Source organism: Bicyclus anynana, chromosome 18 (assembly GCF_947172395.1).
Source record: "Bicyclus anynana chromosome 18, ilBicAnyn1.1, whole genome shotgun sequence".
NCBI lineage: Eukaryota > Metazoa > Arthropoda > Insecta > Lepidoptera > Nymphalidae > Bicyclus > Bicyclus anynana.
This window is the reverse complement of record NC_069100.1, coordinates 2,715,646-2,728,131: the sequence shown is the minus strand read 5'-3', so window position 1 is coordinate 2,728,131 and position 12,486 is coordinate 2,715,646. Positions and strand designations below refer to the sequence as shown.

At 35.5% G+C, this 12,486-nt stretch overlaps 1 protein-coding gene across 2 annotated transcripts in view; it reads left to right on the top strand.

Moving 5' to 3' along the window:
- LOC112054624 (sex peptide receptor) overlaps nucleotides 1–12,183 on the top strand; it is a 246,790-nt gene extending 234,607 nt beyond the window's left edge. For both annotated transcript variants that reach the window (XM_052886776.1, XM_052886777.1), the window contains 2 exons: nucleotides 7,812–7,950; nucleotides 10,493–12,183. In XM_052886776.1, the coding sequence (XP_052742736.1) occupies nucleotides 7,812–7,950; nucleotides 10,493–11,038 (685 nt within the window). In that variant the 3' untranslated portion in view covers nucleotides 11,039–12,183. The remainder of the gene's footprint in view (nucleotides 1–7,811; nucleotides 7,951–10,492) is intronic.
- Nucleotides 12,184–12,486: the final 303 nt, after the last annotated feature.

The following is a 12,486-nucleotide window of genomic DNA, read 5'->3' as shown; positions in this document are numbered from 1 at the left end:
AGTTTTTCGCAAATCTTGCAGAAACAATGAAGTTTGTCGAGATAAAATGTAGCCTATATGTTAATCCAGGGTATTATCTGTCTTCGTTTTGAATTTCAACCAAATTGGTATAGTAGTTGCGGCGTTAAAGAGTAACAAACATCTATCTATCAATCTATACTAATATTATAAAGCTGAAGAGTTGGTTTGTTTGTTTGATTGAACGCGCTAATCCCAGGAACTACTGGTCCGATTTGAAAATATCTTTCAGTGTTAGATAGCCTATTTATCGAAGAAGGCTATAGGCTACATTTTATCCGCGTATTCCTACGGAAACGGGAACCACGCGGGTGAAACCGCGCGGCGTCTAGTAGTTATATATATTAACGTGTGTGTGAAGTCTGCCAATCTGCATTGGGCCTTTGTTGATTATTAGCCCTCTCATTCTGAGAGGAGAGTGGAGACACGTGCTCAACAGTCAGCAGAATATGGGTAAAGTCAAAGTTCATTTATTTCAAATAGACTTAGTTTACAAACTCAAGGGTACAGGGGTAGTTCATGAATGCCCCAGAAGGTCGCCAGAATTGGTGATTGTAAAAAGATTTTTTTTTTTTATTGTTTACAAGTTAGCCCTTGACTACAATCTCACCTGATGGTAAGCGATGATGTAGTCTTAGATGGAAGCGGGCTAACTCGTAAGGAGGAGGATGAAAATCCACACCCCTTTCGGTTTCTACACGGCATCGTACCGGAACGCTAAATCGCTTGGCGGTACTTCTTTGCCGGTAGGGTGGTAACTAGCCACGGCCGAAGCCTCCCACCAGCCAGACCTGGACCAATTAAGAAAATCTCAATCTGCCCAGCCGGGTTCGAACCCAGGACCTCCGTTTTGTAAATCCACCGCTCATACCACTGCGCCACGGAGGCCGTCTATTGGCCGTAGATTCGCCGGCCGTAGATTGAAAAACTCTGTCTTGGAATATCCGACCTTGATGCCTCAAACCAATAGGTATACAATTAGGTTGCTAGGACCCTAATGAAGTTGTTTTCCGATACTCGTTAAGTTTAACTACACAAACTTAATACCAGACGGGGCAATAAAAGCCGCCTGAATAGTTGCGTGTTGCAAAGCAGAAATCGTTTAGTGCTGTAATAAAAACGTGGCCGAATCAAATTAATGATGATCGCACATTACACATGAATTATATAAAATTGTATTTTTTATTTTTTTCTCTCATTTATTTATTTCTCCTTTTTTAACAATGTTATACATACAATATATCCAAAACACTATTAAAAACTTATAAAAAAATAACCCTCCCGCTGCGGGACATTTGAGTGCTCAAGTAACCGGTGGTCAGGGCTCCAGAGTGAGGAAACTCCTCACAATACGCGCCGTCTCAAGAATCACTGCCTTCTGTATCCGACTCCTAATCCAACAGTTGAGCGAAAGCTTCTTAAGGTGTTGGTCGAAACTTTTCACTATAAGACCATTGACTGAAACAACTATCGGAACAATAATAGTTGACTCGACATTCCACATGGCGGTAATCTCGTGAGCAAGGTGAAGCCGACCGTGATAGCCCAGTGGATATAACCTCTGCCTCCAATTCCGGAAGGTGTGGGTTCGAATCCGGTCCGGGGCATGCACCTCTAACTTTTCAGTTGTTTGCTTTTTAGGAAATCAAATATCACGTGTCTCAAACGGTGAAAGAAAACATCGTGAGGAAACCTGCATACCAAAGAATTTTCTCATTTCTCTGCGTGTGTGAAGTCTGCCAATCCGCATTGGGCCAGCGTGGTGTACTATTAGCCTAACCCCTCTCATTCTGAGAGGAGACTCGAGCTCAGCAGTGAGCTGAATATGGGTTGATGATGATAAATGTTTATGTAAAGCATAAATAAGTAAGTACAAAAAATCTCATTAGCATGTTTCCATTTCAATACCTAAGTTGTTATGTAAACCCAACCTCTTTTGAGCTCTTTCAGACCAAACCACGCGTAAATAATTCAAGTCTGAACTGGTCTTGGCATATGAATGATAAGGGTTTGTGTGTAGGTAAATTTTTCAGAAAAATGTAAATTAAAAAATGCCTTTTCAATTTTGACAGACACGGTATGTCAGACTAAAAATGGTATATTTACATAAAATTACAGATTGCGACGCATTATGAGTACACAGTTCGTTTCGTGTAGAATGGTGCGGGTGACATGTTAATGATTTAAATTGAAATAAATATATGAGTAGTTATTGCACAGCTAATTATAGGTTAACACAGCGTACACAAATTAATATTATGTCAATACTACAGTTGTCAGAAATGAATGAATGTCAAATTACACAATGCAAATTAATATGCAAAAAATGTCAGACTACAATAAACTAAAAGCAATAAAATAAAAAAAACAAGTCACATAAAATTAAATATAAAAACAAAAAAAAATTATATCTAAAAAATTACAAAAAAAAAACAATTACAAAAAAAAAAACAAATAACAAATACGTCGTCATGCGACTGTCACCGTACCCATGCTATCTGAAAAACACTTTAATCATATTTTGGATGACCTCTGAGGTTCTGCTTTATAATAGGAAAGTCCTGTATTCGATGTCTAACTTCAAGTTTAGTATTTTATTGGCTCTAAGCTCTATATATTGATTTTTGTGAGACATTTGGATAAATAAGCTTAGTTGTCATCAATAAGTACTCATCACTGTGCCAATTATACTTTTAAAATATTCTAGTATAGAGGTTAAGGTTTAGAGAGCCGTGATAGCTCAGTGGATATGACCTCTGCCTCCAATTCCGGAGGGTGTGGGTTCGAATCCGGTCCAGGGCATGCATCTCCAACTTTTGAGTTAAGTGCATTTTAAGAAATTAAATATCACGTGTCTCAAACGGTGAAGGAAAACATCGTGAGGAAACCTGCATACCAGAGAATTTATAATCCAGAGTAAAATCTAAATAAATAAATTAATAATCCAGAGTAAAATCTATTTCCATTTCAAATTTCAAATAAATCGATCACTCAGAGAAACTCCAAGCATAGCTCGCTCCATCGCCCGCTGAGTGACTTTGACCCTTCTAATAAGGAACATAGTCAAAGGTCATGTTAAAAGATGACAAATACTTAAAAAAATCCAGGACCTTAAGGTCCGAATCCATATGGACCTATAAGGCAGTTATAATTCGGTATTTATATGCGATCTTCATTAGGTCTACGAGCATTAGCCGGTACTGTTTTACGATGTAACGCGTTGTGGTATCACCTGAGGGTAAGCGGCAAACTTTTGGGTCTGCTTTGTATTGTACTAACAAACATAAGTAAGTTTGTTTCGTAATAATTAAACATGGGAACGAAACGGCTATAATAGCTTAGCAAGTGTTTGACGTGACATCGTCATATAATTCGACTAGCTGACGCCGCGAGGTTTCACCCGCATGGTTCCCGTTCCCGTAGGAATCCTGTGATAATATATAGCCTATAGCCTTCCTCGATAAATAGGCTATCTAACATAGAAGGAATTATTCAAATCGGACCTGTAGTTCCTGAGATTAGCGCGTTCAATCAAACAAACAAACAAACAAACTCTTCAGCTTTATAATATTAGTATAGATGAAGCTCGTTGCGCACTCGAAAAAAGATGACGTCATGCGTCGTTCCCTCGCTCTAGGGTTGCCAACTTTTTTAGAAGAAATAAAGTATATTCTGGTCTATGATGATTATTAAACAGTATTTTAGAAAGACGAACATTTTCTTTTGAAAAATGCAACCATTCCATCAGTATTTTCTTATGACGTCGTCAGTAAACTGACGTTACAGACAACCAATTTTTTTTTTTAATATTTGCCATATATTTTATAATATGACCAATATTCCCATTCCCCTCCAACTATTCGGGAAAGACTGTAGCAGGAATAGGTACGACAATAGACCAACGGGGCGGGGATCGAACCACCACCCTTCGGTGACGAGTCCGACCGCTCTTACCGTTGAGCTATTGAGGCTTCAAAATTTGGGTCATAATTCAAGTTCATTGATGACACTCCCATGATATGCGCGACGGGGGAAAAGGAAACGGGGGGAATTCAAAAATCATCAACCCATTAGGGGTAGAATTTTGAAAAATCTTGAAAGACATTATTTTTAGTAACTTTTTTTTAATTCTTGTTTGGGCAGATAAACAGGCAAAAAATAAAAAAGATAGATATAAAGAAAAGATGAATTAATAAATCGCTTAATAAATCGAGTGACGCTTTTGCGTAACGAAAGAGTTTTGATCCAAAAAAAATTCCTCCTTTTTTTTTCAAGTCGGTTAATAAGTAATTAATAGATAACTGCCACTTTCAATAAAGTCTTTTAAGCCCCGCAGTACAAATGGTAGGTTTGTCCTAAACACAATACTGACACAGCTAAGTGCTTACAACAGTTTGAAGCTAAAACGTGGACTTTGTTCCTTTTAAAATATTTCACTTCAACACGAACGGTACAACAGTGAGACAAAGAAAATCCAATGTTTTGTTTTATTTTTAGGTTATTTATTTTATTATTTGTGCAATTTCAACAAGCTATCTAGGCTAATAGGAATGATGACAGTTTTTTATCTATACTTATATATAAAGCTGTAGAGTTTGTGTGTTTGTTAGATTGAACGAGCTAATCTCAGGAACCATTTTGAAAAATTTCAAAAACCGATTTGAAAAATTCATTCACTAGATTAGTTCATTCAAAATAAGTACCGCGCTCGTGGCTCGATAATAAAAATATAAGGGTTTCATTTTGTAAATTTAGAACCCTCCCATTTCTTTAAATTACGCTCAAATCGTCAGATTTTCGAAATGCACACCTTTTAGCTATCAACTCACCTACCTTATCTTAATCTATTGTGCTGGTTGAGTATTTCTGAAGTTGGTTTTTTTTTTGGTTTTCTTAAACGTACTCACCAATATTATGGGAACATATTTAGTGGAGGTACTGAACAACGTGCAAGGTTATGTTCATCTGCCGCGCTCGAGTAACTGCAAAAATCCCCTCTTCGGCTCCCCTACTATAGTAGGTGATCAACCAACACTGCCTTTTCCGGTGTGGCGTCTCCATTGCAACATCTTGAGACCCCAAGTTCCATCGTCTCTTGTCATAGTCTATCAATACAGGTGTCTACTATACAGATTAAATGAAAACGTCACTTTCATCGTCCATGGCTATTTAAAATTGAATCTTTTTAACGACGCACACTTAAAACTTAAGACAACAAGATAATTTGAGCGATCATAAAAAGTTTAGAGCTCGTAAAAGGAACCCTAAAAGTGACATTATAGGTACTCGTATAAAAGTGAATTGCCACATTTGTTGCGATATTTTATTTTGAAGTTTGAATTTGAGTTTGAAGTTTCTTTTTTGTATATTTACATTGTTACGAGCTTTCTTAAAAGGCCCATAGCTGCTTTTGCTAGTCGTCTTTTTTTGGGATATCTATACAATTGTTTTAGGTCAAATTCTGTACATTGAAGATGTTTTGAATATTTAGTTGGAGGGCATTATTTTGTATAAATAATACTGAAACCAAAAATATTTTTTTTTCTATCTGTCCGAATTTTTGTTTACCGGAATTTTTGTTTGTTTACCTTACCGCTAAAACTACTAAATGAATTCAAATGACACTTGGCACGATTTGAGACCATAATACGAATAACCTTAAATGATAGTTTTTGTCGCGAAAATTAAAACAGAAGGGGTTGAAAGTTTTCAAGTTACATTTGTAAAAATCGACATGGGAAGTACCAGAAAAATACTAAAAACAATGTCATTCAAGATTTTTCAAAATTCTACCCTCTAATAGAGTTAAAAAGGAGTTGAAGTTTTTTTTAATATAATTCGAGTTGAGTTAATTTTTGAAAAAAATGATTAGTTCACTATTTATTATCTACATAAAACAAGCTAAAATATAAATAAAAGGTGAAAATATTCAAAAAGTCGCAGCCGTCCGCTAGTCTTAAAAATAATCAAACAAGTTGAAAACTATGCCGTCAGGGTGAGGAAAAAGCGTCTTCAATTTCTCTTTTCCATAAAACTTGACACACGATTTACAAAGTTACATTCCATAAATATCAAATTGAACTTTTGGGTTACGGAATGAAAATCTCTTTTGATAATAGCCGCTTTAAAAACATCACGTATATATTTACGTATACTGGACTTTTGTGTAATGGACACAGAGCCTGTAGACCTTCGTCATTATATCAAAGCTGCACATTTGTCCCTACCAAAAGTAAACCTTCCTTGAGGTATCTAAAAAGGCAAAAACTTACCCTTCAAGTACCCAAAATTTGTTGTTGTCCGTCTGTCTGTCTAACAGTCCGTTTATCTCGGGACCGAGTTGAAATTTAAACCATTTTCAACTTATGTTAACGTAATAAAAATATAGATACGGCTATTAATTAATGACACAAATTATGTGTATTTTATACTCTCAGGGGAATCAAAATTCATTTGACAGCCTCCTTGGCGCAGTGGTATTCGCGGTGGATTTACAAGAAGGAGGTCCTGGGTTCAATCCCCGGTTGGGTCGATAGAGGTTTTCTTAATTAGTTCAAGTAAGAATTTTATAGAAAGATAAAGACGTACCGTCAAACGATTTAGCGTTCCGGTACGATGTCGTGTAGAAACCGAAATGGATGCGGATTTTCATCCTCCTCCTAACAAGTTAGCCCGTTTCCATCTGAGATTACATCATCACTTACCATCAGGTGTGATTGTCGTCAAGGGCTAAATTGTAAAGAATAATAATAATATATTACAATATAATAAAAAGTACTACAAGTAGGTGTTGTCTCGCATATAAGTTAAAAATGCAAAAATATATTTACATAAATATACTTATATAGGTTCAGAAAAACAAATTTAAACGAAGGTTAGATAAGGTATTGAAGTTTTCAATAGCTTTTCCGTATCACGTATTCACGATACAGCGTTTTGAATGAGTACTCTCTAGCGTTTGAAGTACTACGAAACGTTTAGAAATCTTGGTAGGTTATCTTCTCCCAGATGAAAATCCGGGTAGAGGGACGTACCCTTCCACCCGGAGGGGCGGGATAACCGGGGTGAAAGTTGACACTGGAGAATTTTCTCCCCCGGTTATGTTAATTATGTTAAAAAAACGCATTGGTGTGTAAAACTGAAGGATGGTTCTTAAATAAATGATTTAAATGGAGGAGGCCTATGCCCTAAAATGGGCGTCCCAAGAACATTATGACAATATAAATGATAAAATAAAAATTAACGAAATTAACATTAACAATGACTGAGAATTTTCTTTTATGACACAAACATTTTTTGTAATATTAATCAAATTAAGAATTGACATGTTTAATAAATATTTGAATGAAGTTTTAATGTTTTTTTTATATTTTATTTGAAAATAAAGGCTATTATTATTATTCCTTTTTTATTCTCATTTATTTATTATTATTATTTTTTAATTTTTAATAATGTCAATATAAATATATAATACAAAAAACTATTAAAAATTTATAAAAAAAATCAACCCTCCCGCTGCGGGACATTTGAGTGTCCAAGCAACTGGTGGTCAGGGCTCCAGAGTGAGGAACCTCCTCACAATACGCGCCGTCTCAATCACTACCCTCTGTATCCGACTCTTGATCCAACAGTTAAGTGAAAGCTTCTTAAGATGTTGGTCGAAGCTTTTCGCTATAAGACCATCGACTGAAATTATAATTAAAGTTACGAAGATAACAAACGCGCCTCAAAATTACGATTCAAACTTCGATCGATTGATGTATTTATTCTTAAGTTTAATTTGTTGTCATCAGGTGCACGATGCCGCGTGTGAAGAAGTGCCTCATCTACATCGGTGTAGCGGCCTTCCTGCATCAGCTGCCGCGGTTCTTTGACCTCAAGTACGTGCCTCACCGCACCGTGTGGCGCGGACACATCGAGGAAGTCTGCGGGGTAATAATTGCCTTACTAACTTACGTCATCATCATCATCATCATCATCATCATCATCATCATCATTATTATCATCATATCCGCTGAGCAGTTCCATGCAGGACATAGGCCTTTTGTAGAGACTTCCAAACATCACGATACTAAGCCGCCTGCATCCAGCGAATACCTGCGACTCGTTTGATGTCGTCAGTCCACCTGGTGGGGGATCGACCAACACTGCGCTTTTTAGTGCCGCTATTCCAGCACCTTGGGACCCCAACGGCTATCGGTTTTTCGAACTATGTGCCCTGCCCATTCTGGATCATCTTTATTCTGTGATGTCACCATTAAAAGCAGATAGCAACAAATGTCTCTCAGGCCACGTACGACACTAGTGTAATGTTCTGTTAACTTCTGTTTGCCCTGCCACCTACAATATGGGTATCTATTTGAATCAATATGGGTAAATATTCGAATGGGCTTTTAGGTAAGCGCGTTCTACGAGTAAATTAGGCTGCATTGCATATCAATACCATCTTACCATCAGACGTGATAGCAGTTTTATAAAGCGAAATAAAATATGTTAATCTTTAGTCACATGCATATATGATGTCACACTCCGATGTAAGTTCCCTCTCCCCGTTATTTAGTCCAAGTACTTATCAAAATAATTGGATACTACTTTCATAATTCCTTTACACATTTTAAATAAATACTGCTATAAATAATCGCTAAAGCAACATTCACAAAACTTACAACTACAATATAACTGAAATACAACTAACAATAGCACCGATTTGTTGTTCTTAGGTTGCTACAGAAGTTACAACAACAAAACATTTAACTAACTTCGTGAAATCATGACCTTTTCACCATTTCCAAGAACAAGTGATCTTTGAACTCATTTGTAATATACTTAAAGATTCTGAGATATCGCAATTACTCAAGAAGGTCGTGACAATTGTGACGAAACTCATTATTATTAAAGTCTGAATATCCTAATTAATAATTCATTTTGAAGCTTCATTTAGGTAAGATTTAAATGATAGCCATTTTTAATTGAAATCTTTTTAACGACCCTTCTGTCTACTCTAGATCAATTACATAGATTAATAAAAAGTAGAAGCTTATCTGTAAGGCTAGGACCTTTCTCTTTTTTTTAAAGCCGAAAGATAGTCTACAAGATTGATACCCGGCTAGGCTGATTGAGGTTATCTTAAATAGCCCAGGTCTGGCTGGTGGGAGGCTTCGGCCGTGGCTAATTAGCCTACCGTCAAAGACTTACTGCCAAGCGATTTAGCGTTCCGCTACGATGTGTAGAAATCGAAAGAGATGTGGGTTTCATCTTACTCCTAAAAAATTAGCCCACTTCCATGTTAAATTGCATCACTTACCGTCAGGTGAGATTGTAGTCAAGTAAGACTACGAAGCTTAGACATGATTGCTCTGAGATTAACCCTATACCTTTATTGATATGCAGTAATGCTGGGCAGAAATAATCAGCATAACTTGCTATGGAGCTATTTTGCATTACAGACATACAAAAGCAAACAATCTTGTTATAACTTTATCTTTTCAAAAAGAAAAACAATAATTGGAGAGATGCCTTTTGAAAAGAAAATAAATGTTGAATCTTAAAGGGACTTTGTATGCGTTGAGCATTGTCCTTTGAGCGGAAATATATAATACGTTAACGATATAAGGAAGTTAAGAGTAGGTTTATAAAATAATTGTATTAAGTTTGTTTTTTAAAAGAAACATTATAATTGCACTCATGGTAATGCTGTGGACGTCAAGAGGAAGTTCTTGGGTTCGATTTCCAACTTGGATCAATTTAGGATTTAATATTTCCTTTAATAAATTGGGTCAGGTCTTTGTGGTGGAAGGCTTTGGCCGTGACTACTTACCACCCTACTGGGAATTATGTACCGCCAAATGACTTGATGGTAGTAATGTAGGCAAAGTCCACGTTAACTTATATTTATCTTTAAAGGTTGTCATATTACATCCATTCTATCTTTTCAAAAAAACACAATAAAAAATTACAGCAACTTTGATGTTTTTGTATGAAAGACATTTACATGCCACTTATAATATTTTTTAATCCATATTATTTCTATACTTTAAAATATGTTCTAATGCGAAAGTTAGTCTATCTGTCTGCCTGTTACCTTTCACGGCTATACCTGATGAAAATAACATCGCATGTGATACCTTCTGATCATCTTGAAGGCGGTGCCACGCCAGTGACGTATTAATTAAAGCCGTTTCTGAAAGAACCACGGGAAAGAACTTTAATCGGCTTAAGTTAATGCATCACTGTGTTGAAATCGCCTTCAAAGTGAACAGAAGGTTGCACATACGATGTTATTTTTCGCTTTTTAGTTTTTTCTTGCGATTTTGAAGTCGGTTGATTTTTTTTGTTAAAAAGATTTTTCATTCCCAAAAGTTTCATAGTTCCCGCGTGATTTATATTCGCGGGCGTCCGCTAATTGTTTAAGATAGAGATTCCTTGTAACAAGAATAGACAAAATTTTTTTTAATAATTTTTTTTTCTTCCACAGGTCGAAATGTCATCGTGGGTACACGCCGTGACTCCTGACGCCTACTTCATATCGTACTTCGCATTCCGCGTACTATTTGTCCATTTGATCCCTTGCACCTCTTTAGTAGTCCTCAACGTGTTACTGTTCAGGGCAATGCGGACCGCCCAGCTAAACCGTCAAAAGTTATTCAAAGAGAACCGAAAATCCGAATGCAAACGTCTCAGAGATTCTAACTGCACGACATTAATGCTTATTGTAGTCGTTACTGTATTTTTACTGGTTGAAATACCTGTAGCTGTTGTGACCATCTTGCATATTATATCTAGTACTTTGGTAGAGATTCTAGACTATCACATTGCGAATATACTTATATTGATAACGAATTTTTGTATTATCGTGTCGTATCCTATAAATTTCGCCATATACTGTGGCATGTCGAGACAATTTAGGGAGACGTTTAAAGAGCTTTTTATAAGAGGCGCTGTGACGAGTAGAAATGGTGGGTCGAGTAGGTACTCCCTCGTCAATGGCCCTAGAACGTGTACTAACGAAACTGTGCTTTAAATACTTCAATATGTATATAAAACGAAGGTTTATTTGTCTATGTAACTTCGATCTGTATAAAATGTGTGTAAAACGATTTATTTATTTACGTACACTATTATTTAAAGGCTGTATGCTCACCGATCTTTGCCTATCAACATAAAGAAAAAAATATACTGTTTGTCTATTGTTAGCAATAAAATTTTTAGACACATACATTCAATGACACGATAATTTCTATTTTGTCTATGATTTAATGCTTTTCTTCACTACACAATAAAAATATTGTAATCTATAAATAATTGGTAATGTTTATGTAATAATTTTAAATATTAAAAGATACTTTTTCGCGACTGTGCGGTTACCTTATCAAAGAGTAACTTTGATAACTTTTTAATAATTAAATAAATAAATATGTTTGTTGTCTGTGTATTTTAATGTATATTTATTGATGAGCTAGTCATACAGTCCTTAAATGGTGAGCCCCCATTTAGGAAAAGTATCTATATTTGTGTAAATAATTCTATTTTTAGTCTATGATTATTATTTCCTACTCCTGTATCTATGACTTGTAAAATAAACGAAGTAGATGTTGTAAAGTGACTGTAAATAAAAATGTACGGCAAAATTTTTATCAAAATCTGAATACTGTATAACCTAATTTTAAAATAATATTGTAATTAAGTTAAAATAATAATTAAATTAATAAATATGTACAATTCTGAAAGAGTAGAATTTAATATGCTTTTTGTGTTAAGAACACTGCAAAAAGTAGTATATTCTATAAAAACTGTAAGTAGATAAAACGTTAGATTACTTAGATAGAGACTAAGACTTCTAAGGTGGAAGCACACTTTAAACACGAAATGTGACTAGTTAAAAAAAACGCGCATTATAAGATATTATGAAATAATATTATTTCTATGACCGAATCACACTACAAACACTTTATATCAGAATAATTATATAGCTTTTCATGTTTAAAGTATGCTTCCCCCTTTGTCTATTAAAATTTTGTTTTCTATTCAGACTTTCTAAAAAAACAAGATTATTTAAATTAATTATTATATGTAAAAAAACGAAAATTTTATATGTTGTAAATGGACCATGGTGAATTAAATCTATGGTTTAGCGAATCCTTATTACTATAATAAAAAATTAAATTAATTGGAGTATGATTTTTAGCAAACCACCCAGCAGTCGAAATCTTAGCATTCCATGGATCCACTGTACGGATTCCGTATCAATCGACAGAAAAACTTCCGGCATAGTTTTAGGTACCGGTTTTTGGTGAAAATCGCCCGTATTTAACTTTTTTGTGCCTTGATCATCATTATCAACCCATATTCGGCTCACTGCTGAGCTCGAGTCTCCTCTCAGAATGAGAGGGGTTAGGCCAATAGTCCATCACGCTGGCCCAAAGCGGATTGGCAGACTTCACATACGCAGAGAATTAAGAAAATTCTCAG